This window comes from Pseudorasbora parva, chromosome 11, assembly GCF_024679245.1.
Source record: "Pseudorasbora parva isolate DD20220531a chromosome 11, ASM2467924v1, whole genome shotgun sequence".
NCBI lineage: Eukaryota > Metazoa > Chordata > Actinopteri > Cypriniformes > Gobionidae > Pseudorasbora > Pseudorasbora parva.
Genome location: NC_090182.1, coordinates 24,818,235 through 24,843,657, shown reverse-complemented (window position 1 = coordinate 24,843,657; position 25,423 = coordinate 24,818,235). Strand labels below are relative to the sequence as shown.

Below are 25,423 nucleotides of genomic sequence, written 5' to 3'. Positions count from 1 at the left end.
AAACAGTTACAGAGACTTTGATCCATTAATGAGATTTTAATTTCTATGCAAATATACTGTTGGATGAATATGAAAGTGATGACAGCAGCCAATGAGGTGAATGTTGAGGCCTGGCCTACCTGGCACATGGAAATGCTTGGGAGCTTGGTTTGTGGTGGGAGTGCTGGACCGGGCATCTAGCTGATTGTAATAGGGTGAACTTCTGCCACTCTCAGTGCCTGCAGCAAGCCCCAAGCCAATGACAGTAACAGAACCAGAGCATGAGTGCACACTTCCTGTGCGCCCTAACCACACACGCACACACACTCAATCATCAGATCAATGATCCAAGATTAGCCAGGCAGGGACAGTATGCATTTCAAAACAGAGAAAAAGACATACTGTGCCAGACAGACGGGTGCATAGGATGTAGGTGAAATGGTGGGACACGCACCCTATAAATATCCCCTGCAAAAAGCCTACATAGCTTTGATTTTTTGTTAAAGTCAACATGAAATAAAAATATGTTATTGATTCATCACATCTTCTTTATTAAAATAAATAATAATAATAATAATAATAATAATAATAATAATAATAATAATAATAATAATAATAATAATAATAATAATAATAAAATATATATATTTTTGGGTGAAATCAGCAAGCTCTCTTGAAATACATTTTGTGGGGGGAAAAATCAAAACATTAATAATACTATAACAGTATATAGCTAATACTAAAATAACACTGGTCATTCCTCTTTTTGTCACTCAAAATGTCCCATTTCACTTTACATTACAGAAGTAAAAATGGTTTTGAATATTATTTCATGTTGACTAAAATAAATATTCACTAAATCACTATCAGTCACTCAGCTATTGTCTTGCTATGTAGCTGCAAACCACTTTTTTAAGGATATAGAAGGCAAAGCAAGATATACAGTATATCGTATATTTTCCAATATACTGCATATTTAGCATAGTTCTCAAGCCATTCTTGCTGAAAACACCAGCTTAGACCAGTATGCTGGTTCAAACTGGTTAGTGCTGGTCCATGTTGTTATCCATGTTGAAATGCTGGTCAACTTGCATACTCTTTCTGATGGAGCTGGAAGCTGGTTGACATCAGCATCCCATAAATCAGGACTGGGAGTGTATTTTGTATTACTGTACTGCTGTAAGCTTGGCAGAAGGAACTCACCGTATCTGTAGTAGTGCTGTGGAGAGCGTGGCATGATAGGAGACATGCCCTGCCTGCTGTAGGTGGGGGAGTCTATGTACCCTGGACTGGATGATCTTCTCAGCCTCATGTCCATTCCGTCGTACATGTCCTATTCACATAAAATGTTGTTATTTTTAACTTTGATTGTGAGGACCACCTATTTTCATCTGCTCAGTGACCAAAATGTATTCATAGAGCAACATTATTTTAGTGTCAATTTAACATAATCACACAATTAAGTGCTAAATCTATATATTATATTATATTATATTATATTATATTATATTATATTATATTATATTATATTATATTATATTATATTATATTATATTATATTATATTATATTTATTATATTATGTCTGAGAGATTAATAATTTGTTTTTTAAACATTTGCTGTTGACTGAGCGTCAGTGATCGGCTTATGTTCAACGATATGGAAATAAACAATACAGTGGCAAGAATCAGTACGTGAATCCTTTGAAAATATCTTCTACATTGATAATTCATAAAATGTGGTCTAACTCTGATCTGGACACAATTATAGACAAAAACAATCTAACTAAAAAAATAACACAAATAAAGTTGTACCATTACAGGTAGACTTTCCTTTTAAATAAAGAGCTAAAGATTGGCTACAAAGAAATCAGTTTTTCTGAAAACTGCATTACAGTGATGCACAAAGCTACACAAGGCTATGAAAGCATTGCTAAAGATCATAAATCCAGTGAGATACCCAGTTTACAAATGTAGAAAATTCTGGACTGTTGCTACTCTCCCTAGGAGCAGACATCCTGAAAATATAACATCAAGGTTACTTGTGTCTCAATGATACTATTGATACTAATGATACTAAATTAAATGAAATAATTTATGAGTAATCAATGCAGAAATCCTGATATTTTGAAAGGGTTTACAAATGTATTCCTGCCACTATATAATGATTTGTATACACTTTTTTGTAATGTCTATTAAGTGATTTACACATCTGGCACAAAAACATCAGAATTCTTTTAATTTGAGAGCTTTTTCGCAGCATATACTGACATTATATATATATATATATATATATATATATATATATATATATATATATATATATATATATATATATATATATACACACACACACGCACACAGGCACACACACACACACACACACACACACACACACACACACACACACACACACACACACACACACACACACACACACACACACACACACACACACACACACACACACACACACACACACAGTGGGGCAAAAATGTATTTAGTCAGCCAGCCAACAATTGTGCAAGTCCTTCCACTTAAAAAGATGAGAGAGGCCTGTAATTTTCATCATAGGTACACTTCAACTATGAGAGAAAGAATGAGAACAAAACCCCCAGAAAATCACATTGTCTAATTTTATAAGAATTTATTTGCAAATTATGGTGGAAAATAAGTATACAGTCAATAACAAAAGTTCATCTCAATACTTTGTTATATACTCTTTGTTGGCAAAGAAAGAGGTCAAACATTTTCTATAAGTCGCCACAAGGTTTTTACACACTGTTGCTGGTAGTTTGGCCCATTCCTCAATGCAGATCTCCTCTAGAGCAGTGATGTTTTGGGGCTGTCGCTGGGCAACACAGGTTTTCAATTTCTCCAAAGTTTTTTTTTTTTTTTTTTTTTTTTATGGGGTTGAGATCTGGAGACTCCAGGACCTTGAAATGCTTCTTACGAAGCCACTCCTTCGTTGCTCGGGTGGTATGTTTGGAATTATTGTCATGCTGAAAGACCCAACCATGTTTCATCTTCAATGCCCTTGCTGATGGAAGGAGGTTTTTACTCAAAATATCATGATACATGGCCCAATTCATTCAGTCCTGGTCCCTTTGCAGAAGAACAGCCCCAAAGCATGATGTTTCCACCCCCATGCTTTACAGTAGGTATGGTGCAACTCAGCATTCTTTCTCCTCCAAACACGACAAGTTGAGTTTTTTACCAAAAAGTTATATTTTGGTTTCATCTGACCATATGACATTCTCCCAATCCTCTTCTGGATTATCCAAATGCTCTCTAGCAAACTTCAGACAGGCCCGGACATGTATTGGCTTAAGCAGGGGGGCACATCTGGAGTCCCTGGCATCGTAGTGTGTTACTGATGGTAGCCTTTGTTACTTTGGTTCCAGCTCTCTGCAGGTCATTCACTATGTCCCCCCATGTGGTTCTTTGATTTTTGCTCAGCGTTCTTGTGATCATTTTGACCCCACGGAGTGAGATCTTGTGTGGAGCCCCAGATTGAGGAAGATTATCAGTGGTCTCGTATGTCTTCCATTTTCTAATATTTTCTCCCACAATATATTTCTTCACACCAAGCTGCTTACCTATTGCAGATGCAGTCTTCCCAGCCTGGTGCAGGTCTACATTTTTGTTTCTGGTGTCCTTTGACAGCTCTTTGGTCTTAGCCATAGACATTTGGAGTCTGACTGTTTGGGGTTGTGGACAGATGTATTTTATACTGATAATGAGTTCAAACAGATGCCATTAATACAGGTAACAAATGGAGGACAGAGGAGACTCTTAAAGAAGTTAAAGGTCTGTGAGAGCAAGAAATCTTGCTTTTTTGTAGGTGACCAAAAACTTATTTTCCACCATAATTTTCACAGAAATTCTTTAAAAATCAGACAATGTGATTTTCTCATTCTGTCTCTCTGCCTCATAGTTGAAGTGTACCTATGATGACAATTATATTATACCTATTAGTGTACCTATTAAATTAAAATTACTAAATTAAATTTTCTCATCTTTTTAAGTGGGAGAATAATTGGTGGCTGACTAAATACTTTTGCTCCACTGTGTGTGTGTGTGTATATATATATATATAAGGGATGTCACAATACTCAATATAATATTGAACCGTTCGATACGGCATTCAATAATAAAGACATTTTCTTTTTTTTTAAATTTAAAAATTTAAAAATAAAGAAAGTATATTACAAAACATTTCTCCTTAACCTTTTTCTGTTCCTGTCGCCTAAGAATAGAAGAGCAAAAAAAACGAACCCGAACTGAAAAACCGTGGTTAAAAACCGAGGTATGTATTGAACCATGGACTAACTGTATTGTTGCATCCCTTATATATATATATATATATATATATATATATATATATTTTTTTTTTTTTTACAGTAAATCTGAGTAAAAAAACACTACCTGAGAATAGGGGGAGAGTGTGCCCAAAGACTGTGAAGACAAAAAAGGGGGGGAGGGCGGTCAGAATAACAGTAAATCAGAGATAAACCTTCGGTCTCTTCCTCCATGACATCTAATGTGTGAGGGAAGTGAGAAGAGCAAGAGGACGGATGTGTAGGAGTCATTGTGTTCTGAACAACCTACTTTGTGGTTCCTGTTGACTCAATATTTTCTCAGCAAGCAATAATTTAGTGGATAGTTCACCCAGAAATTAAGATCCTGTCATCTTTGACTCATGCCATACTTCTATTGATTACAAACTAATTTATTAGGTAGCCTGCGGTCCCCATCCACTAATGCCACATTTATGCTAAACGCATAGCATAATTTACGCTAAATGCCTTATACTAAAGGCATAAATGTAAATGTAGACGTAAAGAATAGAACAGCATCGACATTCTGTTAAGCATCTCCTTTTGTGTCCCCTAAATATCATAGGTTTGGAACAACATGAGGGTGGGTAAATGATAGAACCGTCAACTTCTGGGTGTACTATCCCTTGCTAGCAATTTTTTCAGTGCTTTCCAAAAAGCAAACTAAAACAAGAAGGCTCAACCGAAAGCACTCATATTGACTATTAATAGTGGGAGAATGCACAAACAGATTTTTAGCAAACAAAAGCATACAGCCAGCCAACGGATGCAACATAGATGAAAAACTCAAAGCAAAGCTATGCTAAGCTCAACTAGGACCAGGCCAGTAGATCCAACGACAGGGGGAGACATGCTAAAAGTAGACCCGGGGTGGCTCTAGTGGTCCTGTAGGACAGTACCTCCCCATAGCTGAGACGCTCTAGCCTGTCATCGGAGCAGTATCTGTGACTGGGCTCATAGGACCAGAAGTCTGGCCTCTGCACTTCATAAATGGCTTTAACCTTAGGCAGCGCTGCCAAGTCTTTGTAATCAAGGATCTCGTTCTCCATTTTTGCCTGAGGAGAGGGACACATGACACACACACACACACACACTCACACGTCAAACGCAATGAGCAGGCCTGCAAAAAACAGCAATCATGACAGGCGACGACAACATCAACAACACAATTAAGTGTGGGAATGAGCCTGCGCCACGGTTTTCACACTTACGAAAACACTTTAAAGCAAGTGCTGTTAAAATACAATTGATCTCATAACTGAAACTGTAATTTAACACAGTTTTTGTGAGTACTCGCTCCAAAAAACAAAAAAATGTCTTTGTTAAGTCGTCATGAAATGAAAATTCCCCCTAGCTATTGTCTAAATGCGTATTATAGATGTTTCTGTGAAGTGGGAACAATCCCCCATGTATAGAATTGTTTTTTAATGACTAATTGTTATCAAAATGTCACAACTGGACCATCTGGTGAAAATGAGTGTACTGTAATACTGTACTTGTTTTTTTATTTTTATTTTTTACATACAATGGAAATCAGTGGGGTCCTAAGCTATTTGGGACCATGTTGACTTTCATTGAACAGACAAAAACAGTATAAAAATAAATAAATAATTGTATTCAGTAGAATAAAGAAAGTCAGACAGGTTTGGAACACATTTTCATATTTGGGTGAACCATACATTTAGAATGACATTAGGTGACTTAATTTACCTCCAATCCTAGAGAGTGTTTTTAGATTTTTATTTCTAATTGAATTTTTATCTCATACATGTACAGCAGTCCCACACTTGACCTTAAGCCGAGTATGGACCTGCAGGGCTTGACAGCACATATGCTTACACTACATTATGCATACATCAATCACACACAGAACAAAGGTTACACACTCAGACCAGCCTTCACTTCCACATGTGATTTTAATGACCACACCACTGCAGAATGCACACAAGCACATTATGAACAAGCCAATAAACACAAGCACAAGACAAGAGTCATCCATCTTGGGATGGCCAATAATACTTACATTTATGCATTTGACAGATGCTTTAGTTTTATCCAATGCAACCTTTAGTGCATTCAAGGTATACATTTTATAAGTACATGCATTCTCTGGAAAATAAACCTGTAACTTTTGTGTTCCAAGTGTACTTTACACTACTGTTAAAACGTTTGGGTTAGGTAAGACTTTTACAGCTTTTTTTTTGTTTTGCTTATGCTCATGTAGGCTGCATTTATTTGATCAAAAATACAGTAAACATTTTAATATTGTGAAATATTATTTACAATTTAAAATAAATGTTTTATATGGGAATATATCTTAAAATGTATTTTATTCCTGTGATCAAAGCTTAATTTTCAGCATCTTTACTGCAGTCTTCAGAGTCACATGATCTTTCAGAAATCGTTCTAATATGATAATTCTGTGCTCAAGAAACATGTCTTCTAAATAAATGCTTTGCTTAATATTTTTGTGGAAACCGTGATAAAAAAAGTTTCCAAGCTTGAGTAAGGTTCAAAAGGACAGTTGAAATAGAATTGAATTGTAACATTACACGTGTCTTTATTGTCACTTTTGAGTAATGTAATGTTTTCTGAATAAAGGCATTTATTTCTTTACAAAATATCTTACTGACCCCAAACTTTTGAATGGTAGTGTGTGTCAAACATCAGTGTAACATTAAAAAAATAGTTCACTAAAAATCGATGTTCTGTCATAATTTATTAAGTCAATTTTGATCTGTTTTTCATACAAAGCTATTGTACAGCTTCAGAAGATTTGGAATATAGGTCACAGCTTAAAGCTGTGCTTTCCACAGAAGAAAATACAAATTTTGTTCAAAATGAAGGTGAGTAAATGATGACAGAATTACATTTTTGAGTGAACTGTCCCTTAATTTGTACATTACCATGTACACATTATGTCAAAATACTCACAAATGTATTATCACAATTATGGCATGTAAGCTGGACAGTGATTGGCTACTTACACAGATGACTCTGCTGGGCGAACTAATGCTGGAGCCTGGAGGAGAGATAGAGGTTTCTGATGTGCGCCTGAGCTATAAAATAAAATAAGAAAGAATTTAGCAGAGCTTCAGAGTGAGATCTGAAGGCATTTTAAAATGCAATCTGTACTTGTTAAAAAGAAGAAGAAAAAAACTCACTCTCAGTTTCCTCTCTGCTCGAGATGTCTGTTTACACACAGGATGCCACACTTCTGAACCTGAGACACAGAGCCGAACAAATAAGAGGAGTACACAAAACTTCTAATCCTGCCATATGCTCATTCAAGACACTTTTAGATGACTTTATTTAAGAAATAAAAAAGGAGTTTGAAGATTTAACCATGTAGTTTTCTTCAGTTTGGCATCTAAGGCCTGCAGCCAATCACATCACTTCTGACCTCTTAGGTGAGTTTGAGATTTGGAAGCAGATGGATGAACTCAAGCTAAGGCAAATACATTTAATGTAATCACTCTAGGAGAATAAAGGGCAGAGAGCATTCATTCAACTGCAGTGTTTCAATTTCAGATTGATGGGTTTTTTAATCCGCTGCTCTGTCTCTGTCTTTCTCATTCTCTCCATTTTTTGCTCCCTACGTATCTCTCTCTTTTTGCATTATAGTAATGTGCTGATGCCTGGCTCTGCTGACTTTTAAATGCATTTAGCTGAAGGTGTGTTCGCTAGCCTGTAACACACTTACACATCTCAGTGCTGAATGTGAAACAGAACAGACAAACACACAGAAAGACCTAAGGCGCATTCTAATTTCCACCAGCCGCCGGCACTAAAAGTCATATGATCGATCACACGTAAATCTTCTGAATGGGGAATTAAGATGGGTCAAGATGAGTCTCTTACAGGAATAACATCAGTTTCTTTAAGGTCTTCCCAATAAGCCTTTATCTCCCACATGAGTCTTGCATACAGTTCATGGTGTTCTGGGTATGGAGCTAAATATGAAAGACTTCATTCAGACTTCTTATAATATTCTAAAAGAGCTCTTTTATTAGAAAATTCCTCATCTGCTCTGTCATGAGGATGACTAACCCTCAGGAAAGACAGATCTCAAATGAGATTTTATTAAGCTGTCTTAATCTCAGTTGGTACAAATTGAGAATTTTGTGAAGAAACTATTTAAAAAATATATATATTTATATTTTAACCTCATATGTGTTTCCTCTAGTGTTACAGGTGAAGTCTCTCACAAGGTCAGTCACACCAATTTCCAAGGTCAGCAATAAAAAGTCAAAATAATTATATTAAACTCGCATTAATGCCTTAGCTGTATTCACTTACTTAATTGTATATCACTGGGCTGGGCTGTAAAATCTTTGTCGCAGATTCAAATCCCACAAGCATCTGATGCATTTGAGAGCCCTTATGTCATTACATACACTTTCTGGAAGACTCGTGCCCAATTTCACCAAAAGTACAATACTAATTTCAGATAGAGGCACCTACGAAGTACCATTATTTGGACACTTTCTACATTGCAGTAAAACAAGTAAATATTCTCATTACATGTTGATCTTATTTCATAAGGTTTATTTTTGAATGTTGATTTTTTTACATTAAAGATGCATTTCTGCACATTTCGGCAACTGCAAGTTGCAAAAAATTATATATAATTAGTTTTACCACCTGAGGTTGGCAATCAGCCTTTTCTGAAAGTTAAGCAACTTTCACTGACCATTGGTTGAAAAAGGGAAAAAAAATCACTTCCTTATTTGGAAGAGTTTCGATGCTATTTTGCACCCTATTCATGGAAAGTACCAGCTGTTGCCCTCTGTAACCTCTCCTCACCTGTGAGATACATCTCTTCTCCTTCTGTAAACATCATCTGACACCGGGCACAGCGAGCACAAGTGGGGTGGTAATGCTTCCCACCAGCCTGGACAGAGAAAGAAAGGGACAAACAGAAAAATGACAAAATGTTGGCAGATACTGTATTCTAGAGGATTCTAAACCAATACATACAAGCACATAAACCTGTTGAACCCATTTTCATGAGTGTAATAAACACAGTAAACACATGCTTGTCTCAACAGTGTCCCCCATATTGAGCAATAGAGCACTTCTCCTTTATTGCTGTTTTAATACTGCTCAAGACTCATTTGAGCTCTACAGACGTTTAATGACTCTCTTGCTCACTGTACACACATTTAAAGCTTACAGAGATCCTTCAGTGCCAAATATCCTCTGGGACATTTAAAACAAGGAGAGTTTGTTGATAGAACTGCAGAGAATTAACACATTTGCAATGCTTGTTTAGAGTTAGTTGAGATAAAGACGATGCTAAAAGTAAAATTATCAGTAGTAGGGGTGTAAAAACCTATTTACTGTATGTATTATGATTATAATTATACAACAGTAAGTTCCAGTCCCTGAATCTGATTGGTCAGGGAGTTTTCTAACAGTGCTGATATAACATTTCAAAGTATATAAAGTTTGTATTTACATTGTTATGGCAGAAGGCGGCGACAAGTCTTAATGAGCAATTAATTGATTCAGATTTGTTCAAAACAATGATTCATGCAGGGAAAACATATATGACTGTCTTTATGAACGAGTCACTGATTTGTTCAAAACTGATTCATTGGGAAAGAGTCTGAAATGAAACGTGAGTGTCTTGTGTGAATGAGTGACTGAATCAGCTACTAAAACAATTTGTTCAAAGCACTGATTCATTCAAGAACTAAACATTTGTCTCCATGAACGAGTCATTCAATCATTTAATCTCTTGCAATTAATGCAAACTTTATGAATGAGTAACTGAATAAGTCACTCAAAAGATTTATGTATTTAAAACATTGATTAATTTAGGAAAAAAGTGACTCTTTATGAGTAAGCAATTTAATTCATTCCCTCAACTGATTTTTTCATTAATTCAGATTCATTCAGAAATTAAACAACTTTTGATTTGTTTATAAATACTGATTCAGGAACTACTGTGTGTTGCTCAGAGACACTAATTAACCTATGGCTTATTTTTTGAACTATTTGCATTAGAAGAATTAACTGCCCATAATGTATCTAAAATGCAAGTAGTTCTTAGACTACTTTTGCTAAGTTGCTATTTATAGACAAATATCGCAAATACACCAAATGTTGTCTCACAAGGAAGTCCAAAGAAGAAAGGGGCGCATTGGAGAGGAGGCACAGAGCAGGTGGCAAGAGAAGGCCAGTTTATGAGTTAGAGACCCAGGGTATGCTGTCATTGCTCCAGGAATCAGCGAGCTGTCAGTTTTCTAAGTGCTCAGAGGCATGCCGTATCACTAGGTGTCTCCCAGGGGGAATGAGTGCAAATCAAACAGGCAGATAAAGATAAATCAGCTTGTGTCCCACTAGCTATAAATAACCTGACTTGAGCTCTCACTGGAACACGGAGCACTTCTCACCAGCCAATCAGACTGGGATCAGAGCAAACAGAGCGACATGAATTACTTGGTTTGTGTGAGTACACAATCTCACACAAATTCCTTTTAAATGCTGTGCATTAGCATTTAAGCTTTCTCAGCTTTGGAACTCTTGGCTGGCAAATTATCTCCTTTTTATTTGTATGTTAAGTACCGTATCATGTTTCTCTTTCCCTGTGACCCTCACATTACCTAAAGTCTGTCTCTCTCTCTCTCTCTCTCTCTCTCTCTCTCTCTCTCTCTCTCTCTCTCTCTCTCTCTCTCTCTCTCTCTCTCTCTCTCTCTCTCTCTCTCTCTCTCTCTCTCTCTCTCTCTCTCTCTCTCTCTCAATCAACAAAAAAGGGTGCCAGGGGTACCTGCCAAAAGAATAATTTCTGTTTATGAAGCATCAAAGGCCAGAATATCAGGCCGTTCTTTTGAAGGATGAGCCACTAGGGAGGAAAACTAAAGCCAGGGCAACCCACTGGCTCTTCATTAGCTCCATCCCTCATTCTCTCAGTAACTACACATTTAAACAGTAGAGGTCTGTGTGTCTGTCTATCTATCTAGCAAGCAGTGCCTGTTCTTAAAAAGAAAGATTTTGTGAGTGGTTTCTAGGGTGTTGGACTACACCATGTTATCATCTTCTGGGATAAACTTTAGGTTGGATCATGGCATAGTCCAAAGCTCAAGTGGTAAGCTACTGTATGGTGGAAGACGCAACTATTTTAGAAGGAAGAATGAGAAAAATAAACATCAGAAACCATAAAAGTGATGCTTGACTCACTTGTTTATTCTCTCAAAGCCTTCTCCTCTACTCATCTCTCCAAGGTGTATTCTATGCCATCTGTTAACCATACATGTTGAAAGTGTTTTGAGAGAGAAAAAATATGTCTAAGGGAAGAGTGCCTCAAATGGTGGCTTTATTCCCTGTCTGTCTGGGCTTCGATTTCATCTCCTCCTATTTGGCCCTTGATCATTTTATAACAGAGGCTTCTTGACTGACCCGCTTTATGGATCAATTAATGTTTATTTCAGGTATAACTCGATGCAATAGCTGTCTATTCAGCTGAGTTCTGAGGTAATTTAGAGTCAATAGCAATCAAAGATGAGTCGCTCATCACAAAGAACGGCTACATGTGTGTATAATGAGTCAAATGCTCAGGTCCAGCTACAGGGTTTCCACAAAGTTATTACAGGAGTCTGTGGACATGGATTAAACGTTCATGACATTTCTAATGTACGGAGAACTGCACATTACATGCAGAAAAAAATTGTAGTGCATGATTTACTAATTCGCTCTCTCGATTTATAGATCGTCTGCATAATTGATCAAATTGAGGGAGCAAAATAGTAAATTGAGCCCATGATTTATAAATCGAGGGAATTAATCAGTAAATCACGCACGCTCCCTAATGAAATATATACTATTGTTAAAAAGTTTCGGGTCAGTACGATTTTTTTAATGTTTTAATATGCTAATCAAGGTTGCATAAAAAACAACAACTAAAAGACAACAACTAAAAAACTGGATAAACAGCAATATTGTTAAATAGCATTACAATTTAAAATAACTTTTTAATATATTTCAATATATAATGTATTCCTGTGATGGTCAATTATTACAATTATAATTGTAATAATAATTATAATAATTATAATTGTTCCTGAATGATTTCCACTTTTTTAAGGGTACTTTCAAATTCAGGACAGAATGTTTTTGTATATAAAGAACAGAATGTATTTGTAATATAACTCTTCTGTAGCATTATAAATATATTTACTGTCATTTTTGGTCAATTTAATGTGCCCTAGCTGAATAAAATGACTAACCCCAGACTTTTAAATAGTCCACATGGTTAAGAGCCTAGGTTGGGGGAGTTGTTGGACACTGGCCTAATGGCGGGATGTAAGCAGGCAGGGTGTAGACTCACCTCCAGCACACGTCCACTGATGTATCTGTCGCATGTTTCACACTTTATCCCAAACTGAGCATGGTAGTCTGACTCACAGTAAGGAATGCCATCTCTGCATGCAAAATAAGACTCACATGAATGAACACATTTTGTATACTGTTACCAAAAATAAAACACAGGCATTCAGGTTTTACAAAACCAGAAAACTATGACCTTTGTGACTCTTTGGCCCTCTTTACACCTGGTATTAAGATGCACTTTGGTTGATTGGATAACAAGGTGTAAAAGTGGTCTAAAACATTTTGAGCTTGTCCACTTTTGACCTTTTCCAGAGGTAGTACACATTTAACTGGATTGCTTTTGTATTGTAGACACTCATGTGGTCAAAAGTGTTCGAACAGCCACAAAAGACCACCTCCTCCTACTGAGCTAATGCAGAAACATTATGAGAAGCGTGCTAGCCAAACAGGATTTAAACTGAAGATCCAAGTTTGGTTTGAAAACACCATTCCTGAACAGAGTTCAGTGTGATCTTGCGGCTATTGAACAAGTGTACTTTTTCCCAATAGATTAAAAGACTAACATTTGCATTTACATTTACCCGCCCATAGACCCTCCCCTCAAAGAAATCAGGACAGAAGTGGTTGAAAGTGGACAAAAGAGATTAAATAAAACAGCAGGTGTACAGAGGAATGTGTCTACCTCATTTACAATATACTACATATACTATATGCTATACTATAAATCTGTTTTGATCTCTTCAAAATTCAAAATACAAAAGTACATATAATAAGAGCAGCTGTTCATCAGTAAATCATGTATATATGCATACACATTACTGATCAATAGTTTGGGGTTGCATTTATTTGATCAAAAATACAGCAAAAAATTTAATATTTAATGCAAATATTTTAAAAAGTAATCTATTTGTGTGATGGCAAAGTGGAATTTCCGGCAGCCATTACTCCAGTCTTCAATGTCATATGACTTATGAACTATGGTGTTTATAGAAAAAATGTTCACACATATTGCCTTATCTAAAAATTCTATATTTACCCACATATAACAATTATACATACACCTATTATTTTGTGTATAATGTGTAAATATTAGTGATTAAATATTAAATATGTATTAAATGTGCAGAGTTACTGTGGTTTCAAACATGAGAAACAGGCTGCTTTGCGCAACATAATGTGTGTGATGTGTGGCTGAAAGAAAGCCAACAGGTCAACAAGAGCGGTCACTCACTTGCTGATGTACTCCCCTGTCAGGACCAGACCGCAGGTCTGACACCTGAAGCAGCTGACGTGCCACTGTTTCTCTAGCGCCAGCAGAGATTGACCCTGTTTGATCTCCTCCTTACAACCCGCACAGTCTAAAACGAGTCATGAGGAAGGGAAAAGAGGTTATATAATGAACTTTAGGTTCATAAAGGCTTTCCTGTTTTCTTGTAAAAATTGACAAAAATTGTTATGAAGGTTGCTTTTTTCTTTCTTTCTAAATCAGATCACACACACACACACACACACACACACACACACACACACACACACACACACACACACACACACACACACACACACACACACACGCACACACACACACACACACACACACACACACACACACACACACACACACACACACACACACACACACACACACACACACACACACACACTTTATTGAGCTGTGTAGGCTGGGTAGGGCAGCATGAAGCATGACTGTATCCAGATTTTGAGGCGTAAAAGGTCGGTGCATGTTCAGCTATGTTTAGAGTATGTGCATCCTAACACAGAGCTCAGATTTTTTCAGTTCACCTGCCTGATCCAGTCAGGTCAGTCTTTAGACAGAGACAGATATTACAGAACGTTTTCACACTTCTACTCCAACCATTTCTTTCCTCTTCCTCCCTGTAGCAGCTTTAAGAGAAATGGAACAGATAATGGACATTACCCTGCAGTACCTTTTATAAAGCAACTTGGAAAAAAAAAAGATTATGCTTTCGTTGTAATTTCAAAAAGTATTTCTATTAAAGGGTTTTTCAGACTTTTAGAAGTATAATCTGGTTAAGCTCGGGCACTCTAACTTAATTATCAGCACAATGACAATAACCCTGCATAATCTGCTTAGACTAGTCTTAAAAGATTAGATAAAAATGGACTATTATGTTGACTTAAATTCGGCATGAAAAGGAAGTTGCGATTGTTCTTTTTTTCCTTGATTTCGTCCTTCGGGAATTGATTGGATCATTGGAAGTTGGGTGTTGCTAACAAAATGGAGGCAGGAACGAGACAGAACCCCACCCTCACGCCATAATAAAGACAGGAAGAGAAGTCATTTCAAGGAGGAGGGAAGGTTAATGTTCTTGATTATGATTCAAATAAAATACAAAATTATAATAATATATACACATATATATACAGGTCCTTCTCAAAAAATATGTGATAAAAGTTCATTATTTTCCATAACGTAATGATAAAAATTAAACTTTCATATATTTTAGATTCATTGCACACGAACTGAAATATTTCAGGTCTTTTATTGTTTTAATACTGATGATTTTGGCATACAGCTCATGAAAACCCAAAATTCAATCTCAAAAAATTAGCATATTTCATCCAACCAATAAAAGAAAAGTGTTTTTAATACAAAAAAGTCAACCTTTAAATAATAATGTTCAGATATGCACTCAATACTTGGTCGGGAATCCTTTTGCAGAAATGACTGCTTCAATGCGGCGTGGCATGGAGGCGATCAGCCTGTGGCACTGCTGAGGTGTTATGGAGGCCCAGGATGCTTCGATAGCAGCCTTAAGCTCATCCAGAGTGTTGGGTCTTGCGTCTCTCAACTTTCTCTTCACAATATCCCACAGATTCTCTATGGGGTTCAGGTCAGGAGAGTTGGCAGGCCAATTGAGCACAGTAATACCATGGTCAGTAAACCATTTACCAGTGGTTTTGGCACTGTGAGCAGGTGCCAGGTCGTGCTGAAAAACAAAATCTTCATCAGCAGATGGAAGCGTGAAGTGCTCCAAAATCTCCTGATAGCTAGCTGCACTGACCCTGCCCTTGATAAAACACAGTGGACCAACACCAGCAGCTGACATGGCACCACAGACCATCACTGACTGCGGGTACTTGACACTGGACTTCAGGCATTTTGGCATTTCCTTCTCCCCAGTCTTCCTCCAGACTCTGGCACCTTGACTTCCGAATGACATGCAAAATTTGCTTTCATCTGAAAAAAGTACTTTGGACCACTGAGCAACAGTCCAGTGCTGCTTCTCTGTAGCCCAAAGTGGCTTGACCTGGGGAATGAGGTACCTGTAGCCCATTTCCTGCACACGCCTGCGCACGGTGACTCTGGATGTTCCAGACTCAGTCCACTGCTTCCGCAGGTCCCCCAAGGTCTGGAATCGGTCCTTCTCCACAATATTCCACAGGGTCCGGTCACCTCTTCTCGTTGTGCAGCGTTTTTTGCCACACTTTTTCCTTCCCACAGACTTCCCACTGAGGTGCCTTGATACAGCACTCTAGGAACAGCCTATTCGTTCAGAAATTTCTTTCTGTGTCTTACCCTCTCGCTTGAGGGTGTCAATGATGGCCTTCTGGACAGGGTCGGGTCGGCAGTCTTACCCATGATTGCGTTTTGAGTAATGAACCAGGCTGGGAGTTTTTAAAAGCCTCAGGAATCTTTTGCAGGTTTTTAGAGTTAATTAGTTGATTCAGATGATTAGGTTAATAGCTCGTTTAGAGAACCTTTTCATGATATGCTAATTTTTTGAGATTTTTATGAGCTGTATGCAAAAATCATCAGTATTAAAACAATAAAAGACCTGAAATATTTCAGTTGGTGTGCAATGAATCTAAAATATATGAAAGTTTAATTTTCATCATTACATTATGGAAAATAATTAACTTTTATCACATATCCTATTATCCTATATATATATATATATATATATATATATATATATATATATATATATATATATATATATATATATATATATATATAATTTACTATGCCTTTTTGCCATGTTATGACTATTGGCTAATACACACACACGTGAACCACATGTTATGCAAATGTTTAAATTGAGGGTTGAGACTTACGACTGGGCCCATGGATTTTGATTGGCTCATTGGAATTAACCAGCTTGAGGGAACATTGCTGACAGACACATTCTTTACCACTGAATGTCACTCTGTCCCCGATTGGAAAAGGTTTCCTAGAGAGGGAAAGATAGACAGATAACATGTTATTAAATATAGCACACACACACACATAGGTAAACCAAAGCCTATTAAAGTCCAGATTAAAACAAATGATCAGATAAATCCAGAACGTTTACAAGGAAAACTAAATTACATAGTACAGAAAAGTATTGGCAGGTTCCCACAATGTAGGCAAAACCTGATCTACATACACCACCACATTGCTAATATTTTAACAGCAATGGTAAGATCGTTTTTCAGTACACATTATATTTATCAAAAGTGACAGTACGTTTACACAGTTACAAAAATGCTTTTGAAATTTCAGTTTATCCAAAGAAGAAAAATGTATCCCAGCTTCACAAAAACAGAACTGTGTTTAACATTTATAATAATAGTTATTATTTCTTGAGCACCAAATAATCATAGAATGATTTCTGAATGATCATTTGACACTGAAGACTTAAGTTATGATGATGAAAATTCAACTTTGCCATCACAGAGATAAATCACATTTTAAAAATGTATTGTAATGAAAAATCTGTATGCTAATTGACAGGTATAGTAATGGGAGCCAAACAAATTAGGATTGATGGATAATGGAAAGCCGAGGTAACATTAAATCCCAAAAAGACTCTTCCCTTCAGCCACACTCAAGAAACAAACATCACTGAAATAAACAGTCAAAGTAATCTTCTTTACAAAGTAAAGAGTAACGGGGTTAAGAAAGGACAAGGTGGGATCTCTGTTCATTTTAGTTTTGCTGGTGAGCAACATGACTTTGCTGATCCACCAGGAAGTCCAGTATCCAACCTGGGGACCCATCTGAAATGCATTGTAGTTTAAGATGGTCTTTCGGCTATTCTTCAATATCCTTGAAAACTTTTACCGAAGGCTTTTGCAAACCAAGAACAAGGCAATGTTCCACTGTATACATAAGCTTAGATCCTGTTTATGGTGAATAGATTATGTTTTATGTTTCTTTAAAGCACATGCCCACATGTCTCATGACAGCTCACATAATCCATTGTGTCCACATCACTGCTTTATCTGCTCAGTAATCAGCATGACTGGAAGCTTCTACACTACGAGACAAATCCTATTACAGTGGACTATTCCTTTACTAATGCAGCAATTATGAAACAATCCATTTACATTGAACCATGACCTTAGAGGAGCACCGGCTCTGCCACTTTATACGATTACAGAACAGGTCCTTTAAAAAACAGATCCTGTATTATTTCTGTCACACTGCCACTGTTAATCAGTTTTAACCTTACTAAGAACACTTACAGAGAATCATTAATTACTTTTTATTTTTAATTATTTAAGTATTAATTATTAAATAAAGATTGATGCAAACGTCACGCAATTATATATATAATTTGCACTTTTTTTTTAGCTGGACATTAAGCTATGCGTACCTTGACACTGCAAGGTGCAGTGACACATGTTTATTAACACACAAACCAACACATTGTTTACTGGGCTATGTGAAGTATGGCATGACAAACTCCTCCACTATTGAGACCACACACACAAAGATGTCTTTGATATCGAGAGTGAACGATGACAGGGTAAGTGGGCAAACAACAGAAGCACTTACAAAGCCCATGTCAGACACATGGGTGGAATAATTCCTTTGGTTTCCCCAGTGTTTCAGGAAAGCTGGAGCCAATAGAATCAGGGTCTCTAGATCTACTCTTACTTCTTCATCTCCTTAATTCTCTCTGTCTCTGTATTCTATTACTCCTCTTTCACACAACCTACTTCATTCTATATTTGTAGGTGAAAACTGTGTGGGCTTCCTCTGTGCGTGTCTTTTCGTGCAGTCTTCATGTGACCTTAGCATTACCGCCACATCACACTCCCTCCAGACACACACACAGCATTGTCAGCTTTTCTTGCTCTTTAAAAATTTAAAGTTTTTGTATTTTGCTCCTTTTATTTGGTCTACAAACATATACCGTGACTCTTTCAGGACAGAACAATTCGAACACTCCGTTCGAGGATTTTTTTGTTTAATTCTTAGTATTCAATTCTTGAAATTTGCAAAACAAATGAAAATGAAAAATACTATACAAGACTGATTGAATTAAGAAACAATATATATATATATATATATATATATATATATATATATATATATATATATATATATATATATATATATATATATATATATATATATATATATATATATATATATATATGCAATAATTGTATAAATGTAAACCAATCAAGCATCACTCCATCTCAGTGAACGGCAACAGTTCCTCAAAATATCAATTAAAGATCCAAAATGTCACACAGAAATATGAGTTGTACAGTCATCAAACTATTTAATATATTGCTGAGGGCTGTAACGTGACTTATGAATTATCACTGACAGCACTACTGGGATGACAGCCCACTAAATCTAGAGCTTGGGCTCCACACAGATGGTCTAAATATTAAATGTAACATAATCTAGCTTTCCCGTTGACTGTTTACTTCTTGGTCAGGCCGATAAATGTTTAGGTTACCCCTGCCAAGAGCATCCCATTGGGCCATTTAGTAGCCCAATTGGCAACATAGTCCAACAATGCAATCCCAATCCTCCATGAAAATGCTTTTTCCTACCCACATAAATTCATCAAGCGGTGTTCTCTCTTTCGGTGTGCTAATGAACTAAAGGAGAAGAGGCAAGTTATTTAGTGGAACTAATTTCCTGTAGCTCAGAACAGACCAAACGCACTGTAATTACAAATGGGAGATAACAGAGACACATTAGCAGCTAAAGCCCAGCAAAGTGTTCAAAAAAGCTTGAGGAAAGAAATATAAGAGAGAGGAAAGAGCAGTCAGCCAGTGTGAATACTAAAGCAGTACAGAAAATGAGGAAAATATCCAGTTGTATAAACCCATTTTTCCTACTACAATAAAAAAAGCAATGGGATTCAAATAACAGTGTGTCAGTGTTGGGCAGACAGATAATGTGTCCCCGCAGGGATGTCTCTCATTTTCTTGCTTGTCAGTCTGAGAATAACCCATACATTCAGAACAAGAGATGATGCTTTTCCACCGCTGACTTTAACTTCATCTGCTCCTTTCAGTCTGTGAGGCAAATATCTACCTCTGGCCTCAGCAACTTCTCCATTTACACCTTTTCTCCCTTCTCTGCTTACTTTCTGGGCACTACTGCATATTTTGAGCTCCAAACCTCAACTTTCTTCCGCCTAGACTCCTGTTACAATATCCTGTTCAGTTGTGCATTGATCGCTCCCTCTTTACTTGTGGTATTATACTCTCTAGAGATATTTAGTCAAGAGAAGTGAAGATGCTTACACACAGCGTCCAAAATAAACACCCACCAAGTGACAAGTTCAAGTAAAAATGTGCTTTGTTGAGTACATAAAAGTAAGTTGAAACATAATGCATGCATTAAATTGCAAAAGCTATAGTCTGACCCTGCTTCTTTAATAGCTGACATGAGTAGTGAAATATATGTGAATAGAATTTAATGGCAAGTTTTCTCACACCATTGCAAGGTTAATTAATGTATCCCTATCATGGTATTGCATTGCATGGTATTGTGTTACCTTTCACGCTGTGTGTATTATCGCTGTTTGGGAATGTAGAAATTCTGCAAAGTTGTAAAGTTGAAAGTGCACGATAAAAAAAGTTATTGTCTCAGAAAAAGAAAGAATTGACTCTGATTGACTTTTTTTGTTTGAATCTCACTGCGCGTTCTACGTCACAAATTATATTTCCACAATGCCCACCTATGTTGTACATTGTCCGCCTGCGATCAACTTTCGTTATTACTGTCTTACTGAAATACTTCTGCAAGTCAGCTGTGGGCCACTATCACATGTCTATTAATGCAGATTGTTATTCTTACTACTTTGAGTAAAGTTAAAAGATGGATAAAGATTTGTTTTGCGAACTTTAACCCTCTGCTGCACACATTTTGATGGTACATGATTCAAATTATTTCAAACCATTTATTGGTTCATTTGGAAACATTGTATTGATACATTTTTATTTTTTATTTTTTTAAATCAATAAACCATTTTTCAAATAGTTCTTGATAATAACTTCCACACCTTATTGGACTGTTCTGTGATACTTTTTTAACTATTGTAATTGTTTCAGTCATTTAAAGAATCATGTAGTGAACATGGAGCTTAAGAAAACTCCGTTGCCTGGAGGCAACACTGTGCTGTAGTGAGTTAATGTTACATCAGTCATTCACATTATGCTTGGCCTAACATGCACTGTTATTGATACAGTTACTAAAGGGCATATTGCAGGTAATAAATAAAATAAAATAAATAATATACATATAACTATGTTGTAACTAAGTTAATGCAGGATTTCAAATGTTTAAAAAATACATGAGGACACAAATTTAGCAGATAAAGTGACCGTTTCATTGACTGTTTGTAAAAAAAAAAAAAAAAAAAAAAAAAAAAAATCAACATCGCGTCATATTACATCACGAGAGGAAGTCATTTATCAGGCTCTGTGTTGCCTCAGTGCAGAATAGGTTGATAGGAGTCAGCGTTTCCATCATTTTTTTTTTTTTTTTTGGTTTAATTTGATCAACTCATAACACAGAATTAATGAATAAAGAATGAAACACATACACTGCAGCCGGAAAGTATTCACAACACTTCAAGCACTTCATTACTCAAAAAGAGGCTGTAATTGGTACCAAAGGTGCTTCTGTCAGGGTTCTGTCACTTCGGTCTAGCGTTCTCTTGGTTTGGTGACAGAGTCCTGACACTCCTGTATTTTGTCCTGTCTTGTGTGAGCACGCAGCTTTGAGCATGCTCGAGCTGCGTGCTCTTCTGTCCCTGTCATTTTCTGTGTGGGGCGTGGTGTTCGGGTCCCGGCACTTCTGTCTAGTTGGGTTTCGGTTTTGTGTTGGGATTCGGACATTCATGCTCCTTGTGTTTTGTCTTCTGTTGTGAGCGCACAGAATGAGCATTCGCTCGTTCTTGTGCACTCTGTGTGGTTGTGTGTGTGCGCTGTCCTGTCTGTGTGTTTTGTGTTGTGTAGCATGCAGCTGGTGTTTTACTTGCTGCATGCTTTTGTGTTGTCATGTTTCATGTGAACATGCAGTTTATGAGTTTTCATTAACTGCATGTTCATGTCATGTTTGGTGTGAGCACATGTTCATGTGTTTCTTTGTCCCATGTGCTCATGTCAATTGTCTAACCCCACCCACCTTGTTTCCTGATTATTGGTTCATTTGCCCCACCTGTCTTCTCCCATCACCCTCGTTTGTTTGCTCCCCATTTAATCTCCTTGTGTTTGCAGTCCTGTGCTGGATCGTCGTCAAACCTTCCTCATGTTTCCCTGCTCCTGAAGTCAAGTCGAGTCAAGTCAAGCCAAGCCAAGCCAAGCCAAGCCAAGCCAAGAAAAGTCAAGTCTTGTTTTTCCCCCTCGGGGTTGTTTTTGTTTGTCTTGTTTTGTTTGATTTTTATAATAAAGAGCCCATTCTTCCTGCAATTGAGTCCTCGCTCCTTTTCCACTCTACAAACCCTGACAGAACGATCCAGCCAAAAAGAGGACTCAGCAGAGGATGGGCATCTTCCTTTTCCCATCTCCATTCAAAGGGGCCTCGGTGAAGGATCAGATGGTCCAGGTCATCAGGCATGTCTCTCTTCGCCAGGAAGGTCGCAACATCAAGGACTTTGCCTTTGACTTTCTGGCTGTAGTGCATGGCCTGGACTACAGTGATGATGCTGATTTAAAAGAGGTTTTTAACACCTGCCTCACAGAGCCCCTCAGCCCTTGGGAGATGGGAAGGTTGGGGCACCTGCCGTTTTGGAAATTCATCTGCCATTTACACCAGCGTGTGAAGTCCAATCGCAGCAGTTTCCGTGGAAGCCCCAGCCCTCCGATGACCTGCAGACAGAGGAGGAGGAAGAAGGTGTCAGCCTCATCAGACACCTCTACTGCGGTAGATGCTGCAGCTCTCAGAGAGTTGGCCGTGAATGCTGCAGCTGTCCCAGAGGCAGCTGAAGATGCTTCAGCTCCCCCAGAGGCAACCGAAGATGCTGCAGCTCCCCTAGAGGCGGTAAGCACCACACCGCCGCTTCGTTCTCGTAAAAGGAGGAGGAAGAAGGCTTCCTTCATCCTAAATGGCCTGGAGGCCATCCCAGAGCCTGCTACCGGCCCAGAGGTGCCAGCCCCGCCGCCCAGGCTCCTTGCCCTGCCCGCGCCGCCCAGGCTCCTTGCCCTGCCCGCGCCGCCCTGGCTCCTTGCCCTGCCCGCGCCGCCCTGGCTCCTTGCCCTGCCCGCGCCGCCCAGGCTCCTTGCCCTGCCCTCTGCCTGCCCGGAGGCCGTCCCAGAGCCCTCTGCCTGCCCGGAGGCCGTCCCAGAGCCCTCTGCCTGCCCGGAGGCCGTCCCAGAGCCCTCTGCCTGCCCGGAGGCCGTCCCAGAGCCCTCTGCCTGCCCGGAGGCCGTCCCAGAGCCCTCTGCCTGCCCGGAGGCCGTCCCAGAGCCCTCTGCCTGCCCGGAGGCCGTCCCAGAGCCCTCTGCCTGCCCGGAGGCCGCCCCAGAGCCCGCTCTCACCCTGATTCCAGTCTTGTCTGACCTGCTTGTCCTGCCGACCCCACTCAAGTCCCATGCTCTGCCGGTCCCGCTCAGGCCTCCTGTCCAGCCAGCCTCAGTCAAGCGTCCAGACCCACCTGATCCTCCCTGGCCCTCAGCAAGGGCTCCCGATCCACCAGAACCTGCCTGGTCCATCCCTCCCTGGCCCTCTGCCAGGACTCCAGATCCACTGGAGCCTGCCTGGACTGTCCCTCCAGCACCACCCTGGTCGTCTGACGGTGTCCCTGATTGGCCAGTTTCACCCTGGTGTGTCCCTCTGGCTCTGCCCTGGCCTTCTGCTGGGACTCCAGACTTGCCTGAGCCTCCCTGGCTCATCCCTCCCGTCCCTCCCTGGTCCCTTCTTGAGATGTTCTGGGCTGTCCTGCTGGCTCTGACTTGGCTTCCCTCCCTCCCTCCTCTCTTTGTCTCTGTGTTTTGATTTTCTTGTCTTGTGTTGTTGTGTCGGTCTTATGTTCCTGTCTTGTTTTGGTGTACCTCTTTAGGGACGCCAGGTGGCGTCCCTTTAGATGGGGGGTAGTGTCAGGGTTCTGTCACTTCGGTCTAGCGTTCTCTTGGTTTGGTGACAGAGTCCTGACACTCCTGTATTTTGTCCTGTCTTGTGTGAGCACGCAGCTTTGAGCATGCTCGAGCTGCGTGCTCTTCTGTCCCTGTCATTTTCTGTGTGGGGCGTGGTGTTCGGGTCCCGGCACTTCTGTCTAGTTGGGTTTCGGTTTTGTGTTGGGATTCGGACATTCATGCTCCTTGTGTTTTGTCTTCTGTTGTGAGCGCACAGAATGAGCATTCGCTCGTTCTTGTGCACTCTGTGTGGTTGTGTGTGTGCGCTGTCCTGTCTGTGTGTTTTGTGTTGTGTAGCATGCAGCTGGTGTTTTACTTGCTGCATGCTTTTGTGTTGTCATGTTTCATGTGAACATGCAGTTTATGAGTTTTCATTAACTGCATGTTCATGTCATGTTTGGTGTGAGCACATGTTCATGTGTTTCTTTGTCCCATGTGCTCATGTCAATTGTCTAACCCCACCCACCTTGTTTCCTGATTATTGGTTCATTTGCCCCACCTGTCTTCTCCCATTACCCTCGTTTGTTTGCTCCCCATTTAATCTCCTTGTGTTTGCAGTCCTGTGCTGGATCGTCGTCAAACCTTCCTCATGTTTCCCTGCTCCTGAAGTCAAGCCAAGCCAAGCCAAGCCAAGAAAAGTCAAGTCTTGTTTTTCCCCCTCGGGGTTGTTTTTGTTTGTCTTGTTTTGTTTGATTTTTATAATAAAGAGCCCATTCTTCCTGCAATTGAGTCCTCGCTCCTTTTCCACTCTACAAACCCTGACAGCTTCAACAAGGTACTGAGCAAAGGCTGTGGATTCTTATGTACATGTGATTTTTTTGAGCATTTTTAATACATTTCCAAAGAATTTAAACAAACTTCTTTCACATTGTCATTATGGGGTATTGTTTGTAGAATTGAAAAAAAAATATGCATTTAATCCATTTTAGAATGTAAAATACAGAGGTTGTAACATAACAAAATGTGGAAAAAGTGAAGCGCTGTGAATACTTTCCGGACGCACTGTAAAACAATAACACTATACTGTCTGTGGTTCGGCCTCCGGCAGGAGCTGTGACGCTCACGGACAAATCAGAGATGCAGTTTGAAGAAAACTACCAAATCAGTCAGACGCCAACGTTATATCACGCAAGGTTAGAATCACGTAATGTTTAGCGTGGACGAATATTAACGTGTGTGCAATAAATTAGAAATATACGGACGGGCTTGTTGATGTACATACACTAGTTATAGCTGATGGTGTGGAAATACAGTTGCAACATCTTATAATGTACCTCAAAATGACTAGCGTGTCACTGAGAAACACCCTGCTCAAGTTGTCCTTGTGATGGAGATTCGGTTTGAATAACTAGTTTTTCCAATGTTTCATAATCAGACTCGCGCTCGAATTGATATGGTAAGATCTATAACA

The 25,423-nt window shown here is 38.8% G+C and overlaps 1 protein-coding gene across 9 annotated transcripts in view; it reads right to left on the bottom strand.

Moving 5' to 3' along the window:
• The window catches only part of ablim3 (actin binding LIM protein family, member 3), an 84,653-nt gene that overhangs the window by 17,970 nt on the left and 41,260 nt on the right, over window positions 1–25,423 (bottom strand). For 4 of the 9 annotated variants that reach the window (XR_010908362.1, XR_010908361.1, XR_010908363.1 and 1 more), the window contains exons 4-12: window positions 16,753–16,868; window positions 13,883–14,009; window positions 12,650–12,743; window positions 9,124–9,211; window positions 7,482–7,540; window positions 7,305–7,376; window positions 5,217–5,372; window positions 4,406–4,435; window positions 1,183–1,312 (exon numbers count right to left, since the gene is read on the bottom strand). Coding sequence is in view for 1 of the 9 variants with exons in the window: in XM_067457498.1 (XP_067313599.1) it covers window positions 120–218; window positions 1,183–1,312; window positions 4,406–4,435; window positions 5,217–5,372; window positions 7,305–7,376; window positions 7,482–7,540; window positions 9,124–9,211; window positions 12,650–12,743; window positions 13,883–14,009; window positions 16,753–16,868 (971 nt within the window). In the remaining 8 variants the exon portion in view is untranslated. Of the gene's footprint in view, window positions 1–119; window positions 219–1,182; window positions 1,313–4,405; window positions 4,436–5,216; window positions 5,373–7,304; window positions 7,377–7,481; window positions 7,541–9,123; window positions 9,212–12,649; window positions 12,744–13,882; window positions 14,010–16,752; window positions 16,869–25,423 lie in introns of all 9 variants that reach the window. The other 5 variants (XR_010908359.1, XR_010908360.1, XM_067457498.1 and 2 more) reach the window with 2 other exon arrangements.